The 23,565-nt window shown below is 57.9% G+C and overlaps 2 protein-coding genes across 3 annotated transcripts in view; one reads left to right on the top strand and one right to left on the bottom strand.

Moving 5' to 3' along the window:
* The window catches only part of NME7 (NME/NM23 family member 7), a 104,879-nt gene extending 102,509 nt beyond the window's left edge, over positions 1-2,370 (top strand). For both annotated transcript variants that reach the window (XM_079761037.1, XM_079761039.1), the window contains one exon: positions 1,539-2,370. In XM_079761037.1, coding sequence (XP_079617163.1) covers positions 1,539-1,571 — 33 coding nt within the window. In that variant the 3' untranslated portion in view covers positions 1,572-2,370. The remainder of the gene's footprint in view (positions 1-1,538) is intronic.
* ATP1B1 (ATPase Na+/K+ transporting subunit beta 1) lies at positions 1,625-22,842 on the bottom strand. Its single transcript, XM_079761042.1, has 6 exons — positions 22,292-22,842; positions 17,849-17,977; positions 6,792-6,947; positions 5,129-5,313; positions 3,792-3,872; positions 1,625-2,956 (listed from the first exon to the last, which is right to left on the bottom strand). Exons 1-6 carry the CDS (start codon positions 22,386-22,388, stop codon positions 2,693-2,695), a joined length of 912 nt encoding a protein of 303 aa, XP_079617168.1. The 5' UTR covers positions 22,389-22,842; the 3' UTR covers positions 1,625-2,692.
* Between the last annotated feature and the right edge of the window lie 723 nt (positions 22,843-23,565).

The raw sequence follows: 23,565 nt of genomic DNA on the forward strand, positions 1-23,565 counted from the left end.
CCAGCTGGTGCGAGGGGGGCTGGGGGAAGCAGCAGCAAGAGGTCTGAAAGCCGGCAAGTGCTTCACGCTAGGGTGTGAGCTGCGGCAGAAAGAAAACGTGTGTGCGCCTTGTTCTCTCCTGGACCCGACCCTCAGTGTAACCTGCTTGGCACAGAGCAGGCCGCCCACAAATACCTGCTTCAGAGTACTCAGCCCACTCCCCTCTCCTGGTTGGAGATCTAACCCTGAGGACCACAGGTGGGGAATAGGTGGGCAAGGGAAGCAAGACTGGACAGGAGCTTGAAGGGAGTGATGGGCAGAGTGTACACACACACACACACACACACACACACACACACACGTGTGTGCACACAGGCACACATGCATGCACATATGCAACGTCTCAGAACAGAAGGTATGTGAAAGCAGTAGGTCCTTTGTCTGACCAAGGCTATGACCTTAGAACAGCCTCAAAAATGCAAACCACTCCCCTGCCTGGTTTGCTCAGTGGTTAGAGCATCAGCCTGCAGACCAGTCATGGGTTCAATTCCCAGTCAAGGGCACATACCTCGGTTGCAGACTCAATACCCAGCCCTGGTTGGAGTGGGTGCAGGAGGCAGCCACTCGATGTGTGTCTCTCACATCAATGTTTCTCTCCCCCGCTCCCTCCCCTCCCCTCTAAAAAGTAAACATTCCCCTTCTTGTGCATAAACATCACACATTTAGGACCCTGTGCAATGAGGGGTTTCAGCAACACACCCCTCGGGTCACAGGAAGGATACCTTCCATTTCTGGGGGGAGAAGGGGCTACTCTCTGAGGCCGCTTCGTGCTGCTTCAGGCTTTGCCGTTTCCTCCGCGCCTCAGCCAGGCCTGTGCCCGTGCGCTCCTGCTGCTGTTCAATGGGGCCATTGTCCCTCCGGTATTAATTTGCCCTCACGCTTTGCTGCTCTAGCGATACCAGCGTCTCAGGTGATATTTCTAAAGAACAGACAGAGCAGCGGTCCGCGGGGCTGTGACGGAGCAGGCGCGGGAGCGCGAACGGGCTGCCGTTTCAGCCTCCCGCGGACCGCGCTTCCCTGGGGGGCGCGCTCACTGCCGGGCCCTCGGCCTGGCCTGTGCGAGGTTCCCCGTCCAGAAACATGAGCCCCGTCTCTGCCTGGGCATTCCCCAGCTTGGTTAAGCGACACCAACCCTTCAGCTCAGTTCTACCTGATGAATGTTCTGAAATATGGCCAAGTAAGGACGTGGGCAGACCCTGAACCCCAACGGCAAGGGAGGCGCCTGCTCATTTACCGAGCCTCAGGCCTAACCTGGTTTTTTAACTGAACTGTGACAACGGGGCTGTTTTAAACCAGACGCATCTGGTGAAGCACCGGCAGGAACCGGGGAGGGAGTATCCACCACGTCTGACTTGCAAACCCTCCTCTCCGGGCCTGCTTCCACCAGCCCACCTGTCTGGGGGGGGGTGTGGGGGCGAGCGCGGCCCGAGGCCTGGCCTGCCGTGGCCTCTGCAGGCGCCGCCCCGGTGACCCACACTGAAGCCATGCGTGTCTTTCAGGTCCAGTATTTCTTCAAGATCCTGGACAACTAGCCGTGGAGACGGAGGAGCCGCGGCGCGGAGACGAGGGACTCAGGCACGGGGGAGCACGTTCATTCTTTTATTGTCCACTGTTTGAACCTGACCGAGTACAAGATGAACAAGGGCGCTGCGGTCTGCGCTAGTACACACGGGGACGTGGAGGTGGCTGCGGACAGCACGGACACCGTCTACGGGCTACTGCGTTGCTTTTATAAAGTCCAAAATAAAGGTTTATTTTTCAAACAAGTGACTTTGGTTTATTTCATACATTACACTTTTTCTTGCAGAAAAAAAATAAAATTGTACAACTGCATAAATATAAAATTCTTCCACCATGACAATGGTTAACACATTCATGAAGACACAGCACCAGCACGTGATGCCTCAGAGAAAGGAAAGGAAAACGCTCAAAGCAAACACCTGGGCTGATCCCGGCCGGCGATGGCGAGCCCGCTCTCCTCCGGCGTCAGAGCGCGGGGACAGGGCGAGGGCAGCCAGCGTTCCCCACAGCACAGCACACCCCTCCCCGTCCGTGTTTCTCTTAGTGCAGCCCCCACGACAGCCCCCCAGCCCCGGGGGAAAAAGACCTAACACCACAGGAGAGACTATGGAGTGTGTGAAAACGCTCACAGGTGGGTCTTTATCTTTGAAAGAGCCAACCCCCACCCCCCAAAAGAAGTACCATGCCAGTTTCATTCCCATTGCATATTTACACCTTGGACAGCAAACTTGCTCACAGAAAGTAGAAAACAGATACGATAAAACATGGCTTGAAAATGACCGGCGTGCGCGCCCACGGGACGCGCACGAACTGAAATGCGCACGCAGCAATGCTCGGGGCAGGAACACTGCTCACCAAGGTCAGTATGGAATCATAATTTACAGTAAAAATGGGCACGTCCCAAGGCTCAATTTGTATTTTTTTCTTTTGTCATTTACAGTAGAATAAATATTTTGTTGCTATTGCTACACTTTAAATTTACATTCTAACCTATGAAATGCGGAAAGCTAGTGTGAAGCATAGAGATTAAGTGTAGGTCCCATACGTATGACAGTTTGTTCAAGACTAGTAGGTTTTTTGTATCTTTTTCTTAACTCTTTAAATGGCTAGTGGGAAAGGTTTGTGCTTGTGATCAGCTCTTAACTTCAATCTTTACATCAAAGCGTCCCTGAAAGCGGTCTTTCTCACTGTACCCAATGTTGTCCCCGTACGCCTTACACTCGACGCGGACCTCCGTGTCCATGGTGAGGTTGGTGAACTGCACGGCCAGCAGGGGCTGCAGGTACTTGGGCTGCAGCAGCTTGCCGTAGTAGGGGTAGTACTGCAGCGGGAAGCCGGGGTAGTTGCCCAGGCTGAAGTACTCCACGTTCCCAACTTTATCCTTGTCCTCGTCCCGCTAGAAACCGAAGGGAAATGAGACGTTAAAGGCGCAGGTGCTGGATGGGGCTTGTTCTCACACACACCAGTCCCTCGGGAAGTGAGCAGACGCTGACACGGGGACGCGGCCTGAGGACACTGGGAGGGGGTCTCACAGGCAGCAACATGGACTGTCTGTAAAAGCCGCCTTGAGAAATGGTCCCATCGGAGGCGATTGTCCCGCACACGTGGGAACAGCGCCCACCAGTGCTGCTCAGCACAGGCCCGAGGGCAGGGCGGGACATGGCTCCTCACGTGCCTTTCCTCCCCAGGAAAGGTGTCCGTGTCCTCTCTCGCGTTGCTTCTAAACAAGGCACCAGGCACCTGCTCTTAGGTCTACAGGGAACATGTGCTGAGTGTTACCCTGAATCTGCCAATATTTTTAAAAGAAAAACCAAAGACAATTTTTTATGTGAAATCACCAATGAAAAAAAAAAGGTTGGGCTCCAACTTTTCTCACCCCCAATGGGACCAGAGAAGTCCGTGTGGACTGGCCCACCTCTCAGCTCCACCAACGATATTCCTTCCACCTGATCAAATCCAGATTTCCCGCTTCCTCATCCGGGGGGAAATGACACGCGGTTTCACTCTCGTGACATCTTTCTGTTCTTTTAAGAAGTTCTACTCCATAGTTACAACTTGACTGACAGAGACTGCTCCCGGGAGCAATGTTTCTTAGGTCCCATAGTGAAGTTTTACCTCTAATTCCAACAGCCTCCCTCAGTCCCTGTCTCCCCTCACCCCGCCCCCGCCGTGTCCCTGCCGTGCCCCCGCCCCGCCCCCGCCGCGCCCCCTCAGTAAGTCCCAGCCCTCACCTTGCCGGTGCACTGGACGGGCAGGACATAGGGGCTGTACTTCAACATTGAAAGATTCTCCAAGGTCTCATTCTTGGGAGGCTAAAAATAAAACCCACAATGGTCAGTAATTTTGTAAATAACTTTTAATGCTCCCTCCCTCCAGCATGCCCTCCCCCTTCCTCCCCTCCGGTGGGGGCACTGCCCGGGCATTCCCGCTGTGAGGGACGCCCAGTCTGCACACGGGTAGGGGGGCCCTGCCCTGAATGACGGGGTCCAGGAGGGGTCCATCCTTGAAGGGGCCCGAGCACGCTTTGAAAATGACTCCTTCCCGACACGCGATGCACACACACAGCCTCGCGCGCAGTCAGACAGAAAGGGAGGACCGCATGGCACTGATACTCTGGCCTAGCCGCTGCGTGAGACCAGAAAGGAATGATCCAGACTGGACTCAGAACGCCCTGCCAGCAGTCCTGCAACGTTACACAGGAAAACAACACTGGCGGACAGAGGGCCAGGTTCCAGAAACGAAGTGAGCTTGGTCAGGACTCGGCTGCACCGCAGTCGATCCCATCGGGACGCACACTGCCCGCACAGCGGCGGTGCCCGCGCGGGCGGACGGACCAGGATCCTGCCGGCGGCCCGTGCTTGTGGGGGGAGGGCAGCATTAGCCGTTCATGGGAGAATACGGTCACCCGTTCTAGAAAAGCAGAGGCACCTGCCACCCCTCAGACCCCAGGACGGCCCCCATCGGAGGCGCAAGCCAACAGCCCCGTCATCAAGTTCCACGCAGGTGGTATTCAACGTTACTTCTGCAGGGGAATCCTCGTTCAGGAAAATAAACCGTTCTTTCAGATTACCGGTTAGTTTTTAAAAATACCCGGGCTCCGAGAGTACCGAAACCAGCGTACGGCTCTATGCGCAGGGAGCTTGTAAATGTAAAGATACCCTTTCCTATTTCTACTCGGAAAGAGTTCACGCTATAAAAGCCGTTCTCTGGAGCCGAGTACAGGGTGCAGAACGGTCACCCGCTGACCTGGGAACCGCGGTTCCCCCACCCCCCCCGAACCCCTGCAGAAAGCCAGACCAAGGAGAAGCTGCGGAACCTCAAGGTGGGCCCCAAGGTTTCAGGCTGCTCTACTGGCTGCGCCTCAAAAGCCCTCGCTGGTGCCCGCTCACACTGCCCCACGCTCCCGCCACACGTCTCTGCTCCGCCAGTGCCCGCTCACACTGCCCCACGCTCCGCCACACGTCTCTGCTCCGCCAGTGCCCGCTCACACTGCCCCACGCTCCCGCCACACGTCTCTGCTCCGCGCAGCGCGGCCCGTCTGCGCCCGCCGGGGAGGCGCGGGACTCGCCTTGGGTTTGAAGCCCAGGATGCGGTTGAGCTTGATGAAGATACAGGGCTTGCCCTCCTTGTAGCCGTACGACTCGTCGTTTATCCCAGAGCAGTTGCCCAGCCACTCGAGCTTGAACCTGCAGACCTTCCGCTCGCCGGGGTCACTGTCGAAGGCGCCTCGGTCTTTGAACTCACTGGGCACACCTGGAAATGCAAGCGCATGGGCACCCTGTCCCCCACTTCCCGCCCCGGCTCAGCGGCCGCTCCGCCCGGAATGCCGGGTCTGGGTTCAGCCCGGTTCCCAGCACACCGGTGCCGGCACATAACCCCCACCAGGGCCCCGGCAGGCTCGGTAAGGAGCTCATGACAGCTGGTCTCTGGCAATATTTCTCCGCCTTAAATAATGGATGACTCAGCTGTCGGGAGCCCGAGGGGAAACTGGATCGCCCGTCACAGCTCGGCCCTCGGAGGGCGGGCGGACGGCACAGTTAGAACCCAGGCTGGGAGGGTCCCCGCATCTTCAGGACCGGGAGGCCTGGGGCCAGGACCTCCTGGGGCTGTGCCTCTGGTTCGCAGGTTAAACAGGAAAGAGGGAAAGAATCGGTTTGCTTCCTTTCCAACCGCTACTCAAGGTTTTCTAAAAACGTTCTTTCGGATTTGAGTTCTTTGCCTTTCACAGCTGTGAGTTCTTACAAATTCTTTCAAATGAGAAGTTTCGTTGGAGCATTTTTTCTTATTCCTCATACCAAACCCAGAGAAAGAAGAAAAGAAATGTACATTTCAAAGTCGATACAAAACATCCTGCAGAATACTGAGGCAAATATAATTTATATTTATCTTCAAGGTCACAGATTAACTATTTTCCCTTCCCATGGTAACGTGCCTCAGTTCAATCCATCAGGCCTTCTAAGTTACTGCAAAGGGAGATGAAAACCTTTAAATTCTAAAGAGAAAAACGTAGTGAAACGTTCCTTTAAACTAGTGAATCTTTCCTAAAGCACTTACAAGGGCAGCCGCCCGCCTCGTGGGGCAGGGACACCCTGCAGGCAAAGGTGGGACTGCTCGGTGCTGGGGTGGGATCGGAAGGGCTGGCGTGGCGCCACCCGCCAGAGGCGTCCTGTGTGGTGGAAGCCAGTGCGGTTACAGATGGTCCCGCCAAGGGCCGCCGGGAGGAAGGCCCTGCGCCTCCGCAGGGCGGGCGGGAGTCTGGAAATACAGCAACTGCACTTCTCAAAAGCCATGGGCCCCGGGCCCGAGCGGGCCCTGTGGCTACATTGTTTCCTCCACTGCATCCAGGCCTGAGCCATAGAAAGTCTCCCTCCTTCAGAAACACACAAAATGGCCCTGGCCTGGTCGCTCCGTTGGCTGGAGCGTCATCCGGTACCCCGAAAGGTTGTGGGTTCGATTCCCGATCAGGGCACATGCCCAGGTGCGGGTTCAATCCCCAGTGGCTGGAGCAACCAATCAATGTTTCTCACTCGCATCAATGTCTCTCTCCAGTCCCCCTCCCTCTCTCTCTCTCTCTCTCTCTCTCTCTCTCTCTCAAAGAAATCAATTTTAAAAATGGCCCCTCAACATGACCAGAGGGCAATCTCTCATTATCCCAGGAGTGTCGTCCAGTGCTTAAATGGCAGCAATGGGGATGGAATGAGCCCACCCAGCAGCCAGAGTGAGTGACTTACTGCCGCAGTCTTCGAAGATCATGTCGTCCTTCTGCGCCGAGTCCTTGTACTTCTCCAGGAAGCGGACGATGTTCAGCACGTACGGCTCGTAGCTCTCGGGCTTGCTGGGGTGGAAGGAAATCTCGGTCTTCTGGATCTGAGGGATCTGTGTCAGTCCTGGCCCAGGCAGAGGCAGAAACACAGACCATCACCGGCGAGAAGCAAGTCAACCGAGAGAATCCACGGACGGCAGACTGTCCGCGGACACCCGCCCCCCTGCTCACCCCGCCTGCCTGAAGGGACGGGTTCGATCTCCACTCGGGAAACCACTCGGCGCCCAGAACAGCGTCACATTTCATGATCGGCGCTGTCTCCATGTTATGAATGAAAGCACGTCTTGCACGGAGAGGTCAAGCACCGGGCCCAAGGTCACAGGGGAAGCGGTGGGACCGGGGTTCCAACCCTACCACGCCGGCATCAAGTTCCACGCAGGCGCCCTCCCGCCTCACGGCGGGCCTTACCCCCCGGGTCTCCCCCTGCCAGTGAGGTCAGGCCACTCCAAGCCCCACAAGACACAAGACTCCAGCCTACCCCACAGACATTTCTCCGGCTCTTACCCTGAGCTGGAGGGTCGGGATGGATGCGAGGGACCTGCTTTCCATTCCGAAGTCAGTGGTTATTCTGAGCAGGCGCAGTGCCAGCCAGGGTACAGGTCTCAGCACGCGCACCCGGGGCGCCACGCTTCACCCGGGCCTGAGACTCTGTCATTTCCGGAAGACTCTGCCCTCACCAGACTCCTAGCCAGACGTGTGCACAGCAGCGCCCGGCCCTCCCAGGGGCCCCGGGGAGTGCCCGTCACAGTGGGATTCTGTCCCGGATGCAGGTGAGTGCAAGATGCCTGGCCACACCAGAAATCCTGATAAGCCACAAGGAACTCTGACATAAGCATGGCCTACATGTACATGGACACGTACTACATACATTACATGGGACACCCACCTAAAAGGTCACCTGTAATTGATCTTTAGCTCAAATGGAGCTGCACCTCCCGTATTTTTATTTGCTAACCTGGCAACCCTACTCCCAGACCTGCCCTATCTTCCAAAGGCTGATGAGAGCCTGAAGGAGCCGGGGACGAAGCTGCCAACGGGAGGGAGGGAGTCCAGGGGAAGTCAGCAGAACTTGCTCATAAAAACAAAATGTTTTAAGTCTTTGCTTAAAAATAAAGGAAGGTTACTACAATTAAGATAATTTTTAGACCCTGGCCAGGTGGCTCAGTTGGTTAGAGTATTGTCCCAACACACCAAGCCTGCAGATTGATCTCCGGTCAGAGCACATACAAGAATTAACCAGGCAGCCGGGCAGGCGTGGCTCAGTGGTTGAGCGTTGACCTATGAACCAGGAGGTCACAGTTTGATTCCTGGTCAGGGCACATGCCTGGGTTGTGGGCTCAATCCCCAGTCGGGGGTGTGCAGGAGGCAGCCGGTCCATGATTCTCTCTCATCATTGATGTTTCTATCTTGTTCTCCCTCTCCTCTCCCTTCCTCTCTGAAATCAATATAAAATATATTTAAAAAACAAAACAAAAGACTCAATCAGGCAGTACATGGATGGTGGAACAACAATTCGATGTTTCTCTCTCCCTCTAAGATCAATAAATAAAATAATCTACATTTTTTAAAATGCTCCCAAACCATAGAAAGTTATATGACCAAAGGAATTTAAATGTCCCCTGAACAAGCTTTCTACAATAAACTGGGAAAACTGGCTGTGGGGTTTGTGCTCAGAGGCACCTGGGTACCATTGACAGCTACCCACCAAGATGAAGAGGGAGATGAGCCCAGGTGAGGAGGGGCTCTCCGGGGACCCGTGCCTGGGCCAGCAGGTGCCTGGGCCCCGCCCCACCGTCGGAAGGCCTGTGAGCGGTGGCCTAGCTGGTCTGAACTGCAACAAGACACTTAAGTCGAGGTGACCTTCGTGGCCCCCAGGAAACAGGCAGCCAGGGCCAGAGGTGTCACCGAACCCGGGAGAGTGGGGTCCTCCCAGAGCAATCGGAGTGGGGGAGTGGGGTCCTCCCAGAACAATCGGAGTGGGGTCCTCCCAGAACAATCAAGAGTGGGGGAGTGGGGTCCTCCCAGAACAATCGGAGTGGGGTCCTCCCAGAACAATCAAGAGTGGGGGAGTGGGGTCCTCCCAGAACAATCGGAGTGGGGGCGTTGGGTCCTCCCAGAGCATTCTGAGTGGGGGGAGTGGGGTCCTCCCAGAGCATTCTGAGTGGGGGGAGTGGGGTCCTCCCAGAGCATTCTGAGTGGGGGGAGTGGGGCCGGGGAGAGCCAGGGCCAGGTGGGCCCCAGAGAACTCAGACAAGGCCTCTGAGTCTGCGGGCAGGGGGCTGGGAAACGCATCCCAGGTAGAAACCACCCAGGATTCTGTGTGCTGGGGCAGAAATGGGCAAGACCAGCAGGCAGGGCGGACAGTCCCCGGCTGGGGAAGCAGAGGCAGGAGGGTGGTCACAGAGGGGAGCACAGGAGAGCGGCCTCCCCGAACCTCAGGGATGGATCTCAGGGATGGATGGGGAACGTGGGGAGGACTGGCCGGCAGACCTAAGGGACCTCAGGGTGACTGGTACCACCATGCCGTCCACAGGCCATCAGCAGAGCGGGTGACACAGCAAAAACCAAACTGCTGACAAAATGTCGGCGATCCTGGGCCGAGCTTGGGGAGCCTCTCGGACAGTCAGAGCGGAAGTGAGCCCCGGAGCTCGGGCGGAGGTAACCCCAGGACCTGAGCTGGGAGGGGAGTCCCAGCTCACGGCCCCTCTGGCCTGGCTCCCTCACCGCCCCTGCCGCTCACCTGCACCCCCCCTCAGGCTCTCCCAGACCAAAGCGGGCCAGGAGGGACCTGCAGACACCTTCCGTTCCCCGCGACGCCGCAGGGGTCTCTGCCCAGACCCGGGACAGGCGGGAGCCACGGCACCAGCTGCCGCGCCCGCGCCTGGGCTTCACCCCCGGGCGCCCTTCATCCCGGAGGGCGCGGCCCAGCGACATCCGCGCTCACCCGGGGCTCAGCCCTGCAATGAGCAGCCAGCAGCGCCCCTGTGCTCAGCACCTCAGGCCTGATCTACGCAAATGCGGATGCGACTACATGCAAACAGCACCAATGGCCAGAGAGACAACTTGTCTCCATCTCCCCAGATGGGGCAAGGAGCAATGACAACCCAGGAATGGAATCACACGTTTCCCGAGCCCAACCCCCCCAGGCAGCATGGCGCACAAGCCACGCCTGTCCAAGCCTGTAGACAGGAGAGAAATGCAGATGGAAGGTTCTGGAAGAATCCTGACTTTGTTCTGTGCAGAGAAACACCAGAAACTGGTGACACCACGAAGCAGGAGGCGACAGGGACCGCTGAGCGCGGGGTGGGAATCCTGTGGCAGGTCAGGCCTGGGCGGAGGCCTTCCCGGCAGAGCCTGGGTGTGAGGGCGGGGGCCGCGTCCCCAGGGCAGGGCTGAGTCCCGGAAGCCCGCCCCGGCCCCTCTTCCACAGCTGGAGCTTCCCTCGCGGCCTCTGAGGCCTGAGCTACTGGCACAAGCCTCCGTGACCTCCTCCCGGAAAAGCCACTTCTCCTGTGGACGTTCCCAGAACAGCAGCACCAATGGTTTGGGTTTAGGTCATGCGGTCGGCTCTCCTGAACCCTCCCCTGAGGAGCACAAGACAGAAGCGCTCTGCTCTCCTCCCGGGTTCGGGAGGTCTCCCTGCCACCCCGTCGGCCCGCGTCCAGGGCCTGCGGTGGAGGGCTCGCTCCTGAAGCCACCGGGTCCCCGTCCGCCTGGACAGCCTTAGCTCGGCGACTCAGGCCTCTGAGCGCTGGGAACGCATTCCCCTTCTCAGTGACTCCCCGAAAGCAGTCACACCCCCAGGAGCCGAGGCGGCCCCGGACCCGCCGTCTACATCCTTTCAGCTACCTTGTCGTTTTCAGACGAATGGGGAGACAGAGAAAGGAGGGGGCGGGACCGGGCAGCCCGTTCACCGTGGGCCCCACGTGGGCCGGTTCTTCCTGGCCTCCACCTGCTGTCCCCTCCGACGGCTCGTCCCGGTGTGGACAAGGCCACGCTGTCTGCGGTGGTCACTCCAGACCGACAGCAGGACACCGCCCTGGCTCCCTGGCTGGTGGTTTCAGGTGAGAGTCCAGGAAACAGCTGACCTGCGGCCCCTTCGTGTCCGAACTGGCGTTAACCGTGCTGAGCTCTGCATGGCTTTGCAAATGTGACCCTCTGCCTTCAAGTACGTCTTGATTATAACTTAATGGAGCCCCCTGAGAGGACTGATGTGATCATTAGGATGTGCAGATTTTAACATCTGGCTTTTAACGCTGTTGTCAGCTTCCCATAGGATTTGGAAACCACGTGCCTTGCACTGGTCCCCGGCGCTGAGACACAAGGCGTTAGTGGGTGTTCGTAACCCGAGGGGAACGCAAGTTGGAGAAGGGAAAGGAAGGAGAAAGAGGCTTTTCATTAAGAAATAAGCATTATGGTGTCCATTAGGTTTATAAAACGTATCAAGTTGACAATTTCTCAACCTACTCGTGTGAAGTATGTACGTGAGACCGCAGCCACGGAACCTTGTAGCGGTGACTCACGTGAAGCCCGGAGCACAGTGGCGGGCGCCTGCCGAGCGGTCCCTCTGGCACGTCACAGACCCAGGACCGCGGCCGACTGGCGTGAGGGTTCTTTCAATTCATTGGAAAATTTTCTGGAAGTTTGTAATAACATGAAAAACTCACAGATGAATGATATTTATGGGTTTTATTTTGCCTCCGCAAGTTCAGGCAAAAATATTGTATTCTATAAATACTTATTTTAAAATTAAGAAAAAGTTAGGTATGTCATGAATGCATAAAATGTATGTATGTATTTTCTCTTCCGTATGATTTTCTTAATAACATCTTTTCTCTAGCCACTTTATCGTAAGCACGCAGGAGGCAACACGTCACACACCAAATGTGTTAATGGGCTGTTTATGCTCTCGGACAGGCGTCTGGTCCGCAGGCGGCTATGAGCGGTGAGTTTTGGGGGAGTGAGAAGTTAGATGTGGGTCTTCCATTGCACAGGGGAGCCAGCGCCCTAACCCTCCTGTTGTTCAAGGTTCACCTGCACTCTCTCCAAATAAGCCTCCTTCTCCACAGAAACCTCAGGCAGGCACCCATCTGACCACCAAGGGCAGAGAAACACTAGTCAACACAGCCACGGACACATTACCTGCATATCCTGTCTCTCCTGTGCGTTGAGAAGTAATTTTCAATAAAAAATGGGGGGTATATTTCATACACACACACACACACAGACACGTACCTATGTACACATATACACCTACATACACATGCACACTCATATGTGTGCACACATACATGTAACAACCAAAATGTGTGCACACACATGTGCATGCATTCATATGTGTACACCATATACAGGTGCATGCTCACTCTTGTACACACACTTGTACATATACATACATGTATACCTACATGGATGCATAGACTCACATATGTACACATATACACGTGCATGCTCACATTTGCACACACATGCACACCTATGTATAGACTCACACATGTGCGCAAGTACATTTGCATACATGCATGTACATGTGTGTGCATACATATGTGTGCATGCAGTTTCCCCCTTCAAATGCCACTAAGATATTTATGGGTTTTATTTTGCCTCCGCAAGGTCAGTATCAGTTTCCCCAGGTGAGCTGGGGCAAGGCCCCCGCGGCTGCCTGACAGGCACATGGTTTCACAGGGGCAGTACTGACAGTCTGTGCGGCTCCCAATGTGCTCCCTCCCAATGAGGTCTGGCACAGGAAAAGTAAAGGGGAAGCCAGCAGCCTTTGCCTCACCTCCCGCCGCAGGCTCAGCTTTGGCAGTGACCAGGGACCACCCAGACTCAAGGCCCCCCTCCAGGCAGCCCCCCATGACCTCCTCCAGACCCCCGGGAATCTGCCTCCTTGGAAAGTCCTTGAGAGACGAGTTGCTAGACTGTCTCTACAACCCATCTGGACGTTCAACAGCCCTCGGTGGACGGGCCTCTTCTTCCGTCCAAGATGAATGCCATGCTCGCTGGGCGGAGGCACTGCTTGGGCCGCACACGCACCCCCAGGTGAGCTGGGGCAAGGCCCCCGCGGCTGCCTGACAGGCACATGGTTTCCCAGGGGCGGCGCGGACAGTCTGTGCGGCTCCCAATGTGCTCCCTCCCAATGAGGTCTGGCTCTCACAGCGGGAGACAGAAACCAAGAGGCAGCCCCCAGCCTCTTACGTTAACTGTGCCTCCTGTCCAGGCCGAGCTGCGGGACAAGCACAGCCGTGTGTCTGCCTGCCTGGATACAAAACAAACGCTGGCCAAGGGGCCGATATCCTGAAACAGGACACCACGTTAGACCTGGTATTTGATTATGTCTATTCATGCGTGGAGGTGGGGAAAGGTGTGCTTTTCTGCTTGGAAGCCACTAGAAAATACTTCCCTACCCCTCCTTCCCCCCCAACTCGTTTGTGTCACATGGGCCCTCGGGTCACGAGATTACTACGATGAGGGCACTGAGGCAGCCGCCCCCACGCACTGCACCACCTGGGGTCGGAGGCCCTGAGGCCGGTGCCCTGTCCACCCCCCCCCCGCACCCCCCCCCCCCCCCCGAGCCTCCTGGTCTCTTTATCAGAGCAAGACCCATTTTTCTGGGGCTCCAAGAACTTTTTACGCTAACCACTAGGCTTCCTGTGCACCCAAGTGGGCTTATTGGTTGTACCCTTGTCTTTAGAAATGAAGAAACAGCAACATGGGCAGGTGGGGAAACCACTGAGACTGGGGACCCTGAGGGATAGGAACTGGAGTTTCAGCCGCAACCCTTTACTTAGGAAATCCTGCACTCCCCCCACCCCACCCCCCAGAGCCACCCATCGCGGCCTGGAGCTCAGAGGGTCCATCAGAGAGGGGGGGGGGAGGGGACACGAGAGGCCAGCGTGTTTGTTCATCATTTCGGCTCACAGATCACGAACTGGTGCCGTCTCATCGGAAACGGCAGGAAAACCCCTTCTTGGCTTTGAAGAAACAAGTCCTCCAAAACACAACGGGCCAACGGTTCCAATTCCCCCTGAGGTTTAAGGGAAAGGCCGTCGTCCGAGTGACGTCGTTGGGAAAAAGGCAATTCTGATGGATGCGATGACGTCTCAAGAAACCACTCATCTGAGCTGGAGCGGCAGTGCCTCGGACCCTAACAGACTTGAAGACGAGATGTGCCCTTGGCCATCGACACGCAGCCGAGGCCGCGGAGGGGCTGCGAGGTCTGGCTTCGCCGCCCTGTTCCCCACCTCGGTTCTGGTTACCGTCCTCCCACCAACGAGCCACGTGCCCTGAGCCCTCCGCACTTCAAAGCAAAACAAAGGCCACCCCCAACCTCGCGAGGAAGGACAAGAGTACAAGTTCCTACCTGCTCAGCAGGAAGCCAGAGCTGGCTCCACCTTCCCTGGCCCACGAGCCACACACAGGGACCTTCCTTCATGCCACTGCTGCTCAATGAGCTGGGGGCAAGGACCCAGGGGCAAACCAGGGCTGGGCCTGGGGGGCGTGAGCTGGTGTGCATGTGGGTCTCGGCCTGTCTAGAGCCCTCCCGCCGCATCATCGGGAGAGGACAGAGCTGACCACCATGGGACTCCCCTAAGAGGTCTGCCTGGGGCTAACCCCATGGGAGGTTACAGAACTACAATGTCATTTAAGTTTACTTCGTTTCTCAAACATGCTTCCTATTCCAATTTCTCCCAAAAACTTTTCACAGAAAGCCAGGATTCTATTAACCTCAGGAAAACGCGAGTGCATAAAGCGCCTCTGTTGTATCAGCCACAGCTCAGCCTGTCCGGGGGTTATGGAACGTGGCTGTTAATAGCTGCCTTTTAATGCCACCAGTTTGCCGTACCTACTCTTATTTAATCCTCCCAGGATAGCATGCCCATTTTGCAGAGGAGAAAACTGAGGCTGAGTGAGGTGAAGCAGTGCGTGCGGCTGTGTCCAATTCCAGAGGCCGCCTTCCCTGTCAGGTCAGCGTTACTGTGCACGCAGGTGGAATGGCTCAGCACCGCATTCAGGTGTAGGTTGGGCAACGTGAAATTGCCACCAGCAGCCCTTCTGACCCACAAGAACAGTACCGTATTTTCCGGCGTATAAGACGACTGGGCGTATAAGATTTTCCTGGGTTAAAAAGTGGTTTTATACACCGGAAAATATAGTAGTCCAATATATCTAATCCATTATATCTAATCCCATCAATATAGTCCAATATACCATATTTTCCGACGTATAAAACGACTTTTTAACCCAGGAAAATCTTATACGCCCAGTTGTCTTATACGCCGAAAGTACAGTAATTTAGTATGTCTCAACAGAACATCTCGGCCGAGGCTCTAGCCCGGGCCTCCCAGGCCAAGTATCCTACAGCAACAGCGCTTCGCAAGGAGCTCAGGATCGCCACAGGGCCGATGGCCACCACCGCCCAGGACAGTGGTCGGCAAACTGCAGCTCGCGAGCCATATGCGGCTCTTTGGCCCCTTGAGTGTGGCTCTTCCACAAAATACCACGGCCTGGGCGAGTCTATTTTGAACAAGTGGCGTTAGAAGAAGTTTAAAAAATTTGGCTCTCAAAAAGAAATTTCAATCGTTGTCCTGTTGGTATTTGGCTCTGATGACTAATGAGTTTGCCGACCACTGGCCCAGGAGCCTGGCCGAGGTATCTGTGTTCCCTTGACCTGCGTTTCATTTTGTAATCTAGTCCCGAGACTCGTGGTCAGCCTGTCGGCTTATCCAGTGTCAGAGACACGCAGGGCCGAGTGCTCTGCCCAGCTGCTTCCCTTGGCCACGGTCTCACGGTTCCGAATGCACAGGGCGGGCCACGCCCGGACAGGCCAGGCGGCTGCTAGACCTCCAATTCAGCCTCCATTTGTCCTCCATCGGTGACACTGGGCCAACTCGGCCACACTCATCAGGTTCGTTTGCTGAAAACTACAATTTTCCCTCTTTAAATGTCAGAGAGGCTTAGAGACATCGAGTTCAAGACCCAAAATGGCCAGGGTTTTCTTCTACACATTTGTTCCGCCTGCAGCCTGAAGGACAGCTTCGGCCGATCAAAGACACAGACCGCTACGATCTGCTCTCCACGAGGCCAGGAGGAGGGCGCGTGGGCCCCTCGGAGCACCTCAGCAGGCGGAGCTCTGCGACCTGGCCACCCCCTCCAGGCCGCCAGCGTTTGCAAAGGAATGCCACGTCCCTTGGCAAGGCCACGGATTGAGGGGGCTTGGCCTAGACTCCCCTGGCAAAGTGAAGGGCGAGGCGCGGAGGAAAAGGAGAGACAGAGAAACAACCAAGAACCTGGGTGACAGGCAGGGAAGCGGGAGGATGAGGCCTGTGACTCAGCCAAAGGACAGGACCGCATAGTTCCGAGATGAGCCACCGGCATTCCTGTGGGCCAGGGACCGCAACGGTTGCGAGGACGCTAAATATAGGCGCTAAGCATGTGCCTTCAGGAAGGGGCTGGCCGAGGCGGGAGGGTGGCGGGAGGACCAGCGCCTCGGCCAGGGGTTTCCCAGCAAGGTCATCTGCAAGGTCACCTGCAGGATCCCCCTGAAAAGGCAGGTACTTGGTCTCCCCTTGAAAGTAGCAGCTCCTTCGGCACAGGACACGGAGGAGATGCGGAACGTCAGCAACGGCTGACTCCCAGAGCCCACACCGTAAAGGACCATTTTCTAACTGTGGCACATGAGACAAGATGCTGGACTTTCTGGTCAACTGTGGTTGTAAATGTAAGAATTCTTCTAAAATAGCATCATTATTGAAAAATAGCTCTCAAATGGCAAACGAAAGGTCTGTACAAATTTAAACTAGGATTACTAATGCCCCCGTAACACTGGAACAGAAGAGGACGCGGGAAGACAAGCCACGCTTTACTGTGGCGGACGTTTCCCAGAATCCCCTGCAGCCTCCCACAGACGCCCTCTCCTTGGGGATGTTGCTGGAAACGGGGTTATGAAGAGCAGGTTTAAGTAATTTTATATACTTACATGTTTTCTTTTTCCACTTCCCACATCCCCTAGACCTAAACGGATCTGGGAATATTGGGGTTTCCTGACATCAGACACGACTTGACGTGAGGCTAAAAGGCCCGCTCGCCACCTCCACGTTCGGGGATGTTCTCAGAGTCCCTCCCACAGCCAAGGAGGTGGTGTGACCGAGGCTGCTCAGTGCCCGAAGACAGCCCAGGACTGTCCCCCCAATACAGCTGCTCCCCAACAGCTGCCCAGGGACACTGGAGGGGACACGCCACTGCCACCCCCAAGGTCACCTATAATGAGAACCTGGAAGTTATGCAACATTTCCTTCCCGCCAGGCCCCCCCGCCAGTGACTCTTCAGAGACAGGACAGCCACGCCCGAGGCTGCACGCCCTGCCCTGCGAGCATCGGGGGGTGCCGGCCCTCGTGTGGTCCTGCATTTTCCAGAAGCTTTGGGAAGCCACGTTTTCAGAGCTAAAGGAGACAGTTAAACGGCAGTGGGTCCCAAAAGCCAGTAAATAGATGCTCACTAAACAGGTAATAATACTGAGAATGGAAGTGGGTGCTTTTGTTCAAGGTCAAACTGTAGGTCAGCAGCAGGTGGGGGGATGGACCCCTGAAACGCTGGCTCCTCCCGTGTGAAATCAGTTCGCCTTTGAAAACAGGGGCCAAGCGGTGTTTTAAAGGATTTCTCTGAGTCACAGTCCCCTCGAGTAAGAGCCCCCTAACGGCCTGTGGCCCACAGGGACCGGGCCCAGGACGGAGGCCAGCTGGACCCTGTGGCCGGTGGCGGAGGCGGGGGGGGGGGAGCGGAGAGATGCCCCCTGCGGCCCGGCTCCGCCTGCAGCGAGGGCAGGAGCCGGACTCAGAGGGAAGCTGCTGCTTGTCCCCGCAGGCTGTGTCCTGCTGCCGCACGGACGGCTGTCAGAGAATCCGCCTCCACGGACCGCCCCCCGCCCCCCTCGGGAAGCACTGAGCGTGCGCACGCTCACGTTACCTGGCGGGGCCACGCGGTCCTGGTAGGTGGGCTTAAATTCACTGATGGTGAGCAGCAGCACCTGGATGGTCCCGATGAAGATGCCGGCCAGGCAGCCGTAAAAGATCAGGTAGAACAGAAGGATCTTAACTGCAAGGAGAGCAGACAGAACAGATGCTGTGATGCAGTCACGTGCTCAGAACGCCCCTCGAATCTTCCCAGGGAAGCGTGCACGCCTTCCTCCCCTCCCCCCCCCCTGCCACCCCCGCACCTGTGCCTGCAGGGTTCCTGCTCCAGCCCTGACCAGTATGACAGGCAGGGGGAGGGGGGAGGGGGGAGGGGGAGGGGAAACAGCCTCCATTGCGGTGTGCCTGTCAGGGGGGGTTGGGGTAGGAGGAGTGTTCAACTAGGACTAAGATTCTTTATAGGAAAAAATTGTATTCCCCAAATTTAAGAAATGTCCATGAAGGTCGCCCATGAAATCCAGGGCCCTGTCTGTGCTTCTGCAACACGCTGCAAATGGCAGCCTCTTCCCGCAGAACCCTGTGCGGTGCCAGCTTACCCGACACTTCCCTCTCACAGCCATGCCTCTGCTGCCTGTTCCGGCACATGGCGCTGCGGCCGCCAGGCGTGCCCAGGGCCGGTGGCTCTCCTGCTCGTCACTCACACCCAGGCTTCCCTCTGGGTGCAGCAAACCAGAAAAAAAGAAAACACAGCCCTGGCTGGTGTGGCCCAGTGGGTAGCGAGTCGGCCTGCGGACTGAAGGGTCCCGGGTTCGATTCCAGTCAAGGGCACATGCCCGGGTTGTGGGCTTGATCCCCAGTAGGGGGCGTGCGTGCAGGAGGCAGCCCATCAACGATTCTCTCTCATCATTGATTTTTTTCCCTCTCCCTTCCTCTCTGAAATCAATAAAAAAGTATTTAAAAAAGAAAAAAAGAAAATGCACTAGTAAAAATGGCCAGCCCATTTGTATTTCATCCTCTGACTGCACCCCGAAGAATGACATGACTAAGGTGAGCTGCATTTTCTTTTTCCCGGAACAGCAGAGGCTGAGATAGCTGAAGAAGCAAGAAAGCCAAACACCCGGGGCCGGAGGCTCCCTGAGCTGTCAGTTACCGTTTACCAGGATCACCTCCCGATTAGCTGCACGGTACCAGGCTGTACCAGGCGCGGCCCGGCCGCCTGCGCCAGCCACACAGCTCAACGCGAATGCGAAGTGGGGAGCAGTGAGAGTGAGGTTACCGTCTGCAACGTGACTGCAGAGGGGCCCTGCGTGGCGTCTAGAAAAGGTCCAGATCGCATGCACGAGGTGCGGGGTCCTTGGGAACAAGCTGCAGAGCAAACGTGTTATTGAAAAGAAGTGGACGAGGGTGGGGAGAGGGACCTGTGTGTGTGTGGGTGCGGGGTGGGGTTGGGGGGGCATTAGCCGGGTCTCCATCCATTTAAAACCCCAGCTTTCCTATCAGCAAGTAATCCTACCAGAGAGTTGTTAAAATAAGCAAACCATGCCAAAAAAGCACACCAAAGTGACTGATTATGACCCTGTCAGAAGGGGTCCAGGCAGAGGCCAGCGAAGGCAAAGGCGGCCGAAGGCAGAAGTCAGCTGCCCAGCTCCACCGCGGCCGCCCGGCCAGCAAGGGTTAAGCGCTGCGCCGTATCCAGGCAGCGGCAGGCAAATGGCAAGGCTGTGACGTCAAGAGATCTGGAAAATTTTTCCAGCGGCTGCTCCTGAGAGGTGCAAGGCTGGTGCGGCACGGTCCGCGAGAACACGCAGCCTCTGCGTGCTGCCCCCACCTCGGCCGTGCCCTTGGCTCAGCCACACTGGCTCCAGCGCCCAGAGCCTTTCTAGACCCGCCCTCGGACCCGGACCCCCCACGCCAACCACACGGGGAGGTGCATAATGGAGGCTGCCATCTGCAACACGAATGCAGCAGGGGGGTGGGGGAGAGGGAGGCGGCACGGGCCAGCCACTCTGATTGCACTTAAGATGCAGCCGTTCTGGTTGCCCAAGGTGGGCCCCTAGGGAGGCGGGAGGTGAGGAATTCCCCTCTTGCTCCAAGGTGTCACTCAGCAAAAGGTGCCCAGGTGCCGAGGCACAGCCCCTGGGGTGGGGGGTGGGGGTAACGGGCGGGGCCTGCACTGGCCCCCGGGGGCTGCTCAGAGGGAGCTGGGCAAATGGCACCAGCCAGCCAGGGCACAGGGGGCAGGCTGTAGAGGCGTTTTGCTCTGATGCAGTTTTTCTTCCTTTTAAAAAATATGGGTAATATAAAGGTTGTCCAAAGGGGGGAGGGGAGGACCCTTCAAAGGGGTCACAGAGAGCAGGAAACATGAAACCTGCGAGTCCTGTGAACGCAGTAAAGGGGGGGTGGCACGGGCGATGTGCATTAACTTAAAAAGGTGGGACTTCCTGCCAAGGTCCCCGCAGCAGGTGCCAGGAGGCTCCTGCGCCCTGGGTGACCATCTACCTGCAGGCGAGGCTGAGCCAAGGGCGCCCCGCCCGAGTCCCAAGGGCGCGTGCAGGCCGGGCTGCAAAGGTGGCCTTTCCCGGGGGAGGCCGCCGCCGCCGCCGCCGCTGCTGCCGGGGCTCTGACCTTTCCCACAGCGCCCAGCGCCGCGACATGTTAGCGCAGAGCAGACCCTGAGCTCCGGCCCAGCACCTGCCCGGGAGCGAAGGAAAGGTGGGCCAGGCCCACGGTCCCGGTGTCTGCGTGTCCATCCATTGTGCGGTGTGGACCCGAGACACAAACATTAACACACTCACTCCCTCTCCCTCCCTCCCCCTCTCCCCCCCCATCTCCTATGGGGGTGCTGCCCCCTTAAATGTTGGCTTAGAGAACAAGTACCTCCATACAGCTTTACCCTCCAAAGCAAATATTAGTCTGCAATTGGAATGAGGAAAAAAATATATACTTAGTCAGGGAGGGGGGGACACGAGAGGGCAAATTTCGCAATATTCCCAGAGTCAATGCGGCCACGGCCCCTGCCAACGCTGGAGACAGCCCACCAGGGCAGGGAGGTGCCGGGGAGTGGGAGAAGGGGGCCCCTCCGCAATGCACCCCCACCCCCAGGCCTCCTTCCAGTCACAGGGAGCTGTTCACGCCACACGCCCTGACGGCCAGGTTCCCTCCGCGTTAGGACAACGCAGAGCAGCTATGGCAATCATCCCACTGAAGAACAGTCTTCCCCCAAACACAAGAAAACGTAAAACACGAGCGAAAAGCCACCTCCGTGAAGATCTACATGTAACACGGCTCAGGGGCACCCGTGCTTCCCAGGAACACCTTGGGATGAGGTTTCACCTTGACTAACCTTGAAGGGTGATGCAGTATTAACCCTTCACTTTTCAATCAAGAGGGGCCTACACCACAGGCTGCATTTTCTTTTTCTTTATTAAAAAAACCATAGATTCTGGCTTCTTCCATTTCAAAATGTCAGCCAAGCGCTATTTCCCTGACTCATTCTGCTGATGCCCACAGAGTCTTCCAATCAGGACCCTCCGCCGGCCCCTGTCCGGGCTCCCTCGGGCTGCAAGGGGGTGCAGGTGGTGTCCATGATGGTGGTGGTGATGATACCAGAGGGGAGGGGGCAGTGATGCAGCAGGGAGAGTCCCTCCCTCTCTCACTGCAGTCACGACTCAGATTTGCCTACAACTCTGCCCTTCAAAATGACCTTTAAACAAACACACACACACACACACACACACACACATACACACACACACACACCTATGTCACCCTCCAGGTGCACGGAGGCAGAAGACACGTGTGGTATTTAATTTTCAATGGGGGTTGCGGGGGGGGGGGGGGGGGGAACGTATCCAGCTAAGCTACAGGCTGCCCAAAATCTTACACAATGACCTGCTTGTGCCTTTGTGCCATTTATTCCTGAGACAAACCCTTCACCATAACCCACTCAGCACCGGTGCCGCAGCTCTGAGTGGACATGGAAATCAACCAGACGTTGCGGTGATTCAGGGCCCGGGCGGGCGGTGCAGGCTGGGGGAGGTCGCGGGGGACTGGGGCATCGCTCAGAAATACCGCAGTGGGGATGGTTCCCGCCCGCGCCCGGGGCACCTACTGAGGCTGGAAGGCGCTAAAACACGCAGCCTCGCCCGCATTGCGCCCGATTGCCCTCATCCTCACGCCTCCTGGTTGTTTTGTAAGGACCTGGAACATGACCGTTGGGAGAGACCCATCTAGTTTCCCACGCCTGACCATTCCCAGCAGGGAAGGTCTCGATCGATAGACCGCAAATGACCCAAACAAGACCGCTACGGTGCGGAGAGCCCTCCGCCTGGCGCTCGGCCCCCACCCCGCGCCGCGCCGGCTTCTCCGCAGTCCGCCCTGGGCGACCAGCCTGCGGCGCCTCCACCCTCCACCGCGCGCGGTGCGGAGCGGAGCGGTCCGCAGGGGATGCGCCGCCCTGGAGACAGGCGCCGGGGGGAGCCGCGGCCCCCGTACTTACACCAGCTGCCACCGGTCCTGCCCAGAAACTCCTTCTTCTCCGAGTTCCAGATGAATTTCTTCCAGCCGCCCTCCTCCTTGGCTTTTCCGCGGGCCATGGTGGCGGGTCAGCAGCTGCCGCGGGGCTGCAGTGGGACTGCGGCGTGCGCCCTGGGTCCGCTGCCGCTCGGCGCCGGCCGGGATCTGCGCAGGCTGCACCCGCCGCTGCCGCTGCGGCGCTCCGAGTGCCAGACGCGCCGCGGAGGAGCAGGAGCGAGAGCGAGAGGGGGGAGGAGGCGGGGGCGGAGGGAGGGACCGCGGGCTGGGCGGCTCCGAGCCCCGCACCTATTGGTGGGCACGCGGCCGCTCACGGGCTCTCTTTGGTCCACCACCCGCTCCTCTTGCCCTTGGAGCTCGGGGGGCTCCGGGAGCCCGCAGCTGCCACTCCTGCTGCCACCGGGAACGCGAACTGGGCCCCCGCCTCCGGTGACCTCTGCGGAGACGGCCGGGGCCGGAGAAAGTCAGAGGGAAGGACGGACAAACGGGCGGGCGCCGGGCACGACTGCGACGCCGCGAGCCCAGCAATTGGCGGAGGGCGCACGCTCTACCTTTACTATATAGCGCGCCGCGGCGCCGCGGGACCCCGCCCACTAGCGGCCAAGCGGGCCAATCGCCGGCGCGGAGGGCGGGGCCCCGGGGCGGGCGTGGGGCCGGCACAAAGGAGCCGCGGTGGCGAGAGGGGTGGGCAGGCGCGCGGGGGCGCGGAGAGGGGCGGCGGGGAGAGAGCAGGCGGCACCGCGCAGCCCTCTCCTCGCTCCGGCCCGGCGCCCGCCAGCCCCTCCGTCGTGCGGGGTCTTGCACCTGCGTCGCCCCGGCGCCCCGCAGACTCCCGGAGCCCCGGCCCGGCTGTACTGATCTAGTCCCGTCCGCGCTCGCTCTCCCTGCGCGCTCCTGGGTTCCTCTGCCGCAGGTCCGCCCTCCTAGGCCCGGGCGGGTGGGGAAGGTCACTCCGGGACGCCTAGGAGTCGGGGACTCTGCCCAGCTCCGCCCCGCCTCCCCGCTCCTGCACCTGCCGCCCCCTGGGCGCTCCCCGCCGCTGCGGTTGAGGTTCCAGCCCTGCCCTCCCCTGGCTGCCCGGCTGCGCTCCGTGTGGGCGGCCCGAACCACCTCAAGCAGGACACTTGCCAGACCCACCCAGAGCGCAGCCGGGCCGCGGGGCCTGGAAGGTGAAGGAGGCCGACCGACCCCCACGGAGTCTTCCTTTGGAGACCAATGGCACTGCCAGGCGATCCATGC

Source organism: Cnephaeus nilssonii, assembly GCF_951640355.1.
Source record: "Cnephaeus nilssonii genome assembly, chromosome: 21".
Taxonomy (NCBI): domain Eukaryota; kingdom Metazoa; phylum Chordata; class Mammalia; order Chiroptera; family Vespertilionidae; genus Cnephaeus; species Cnephaeus nilssonii.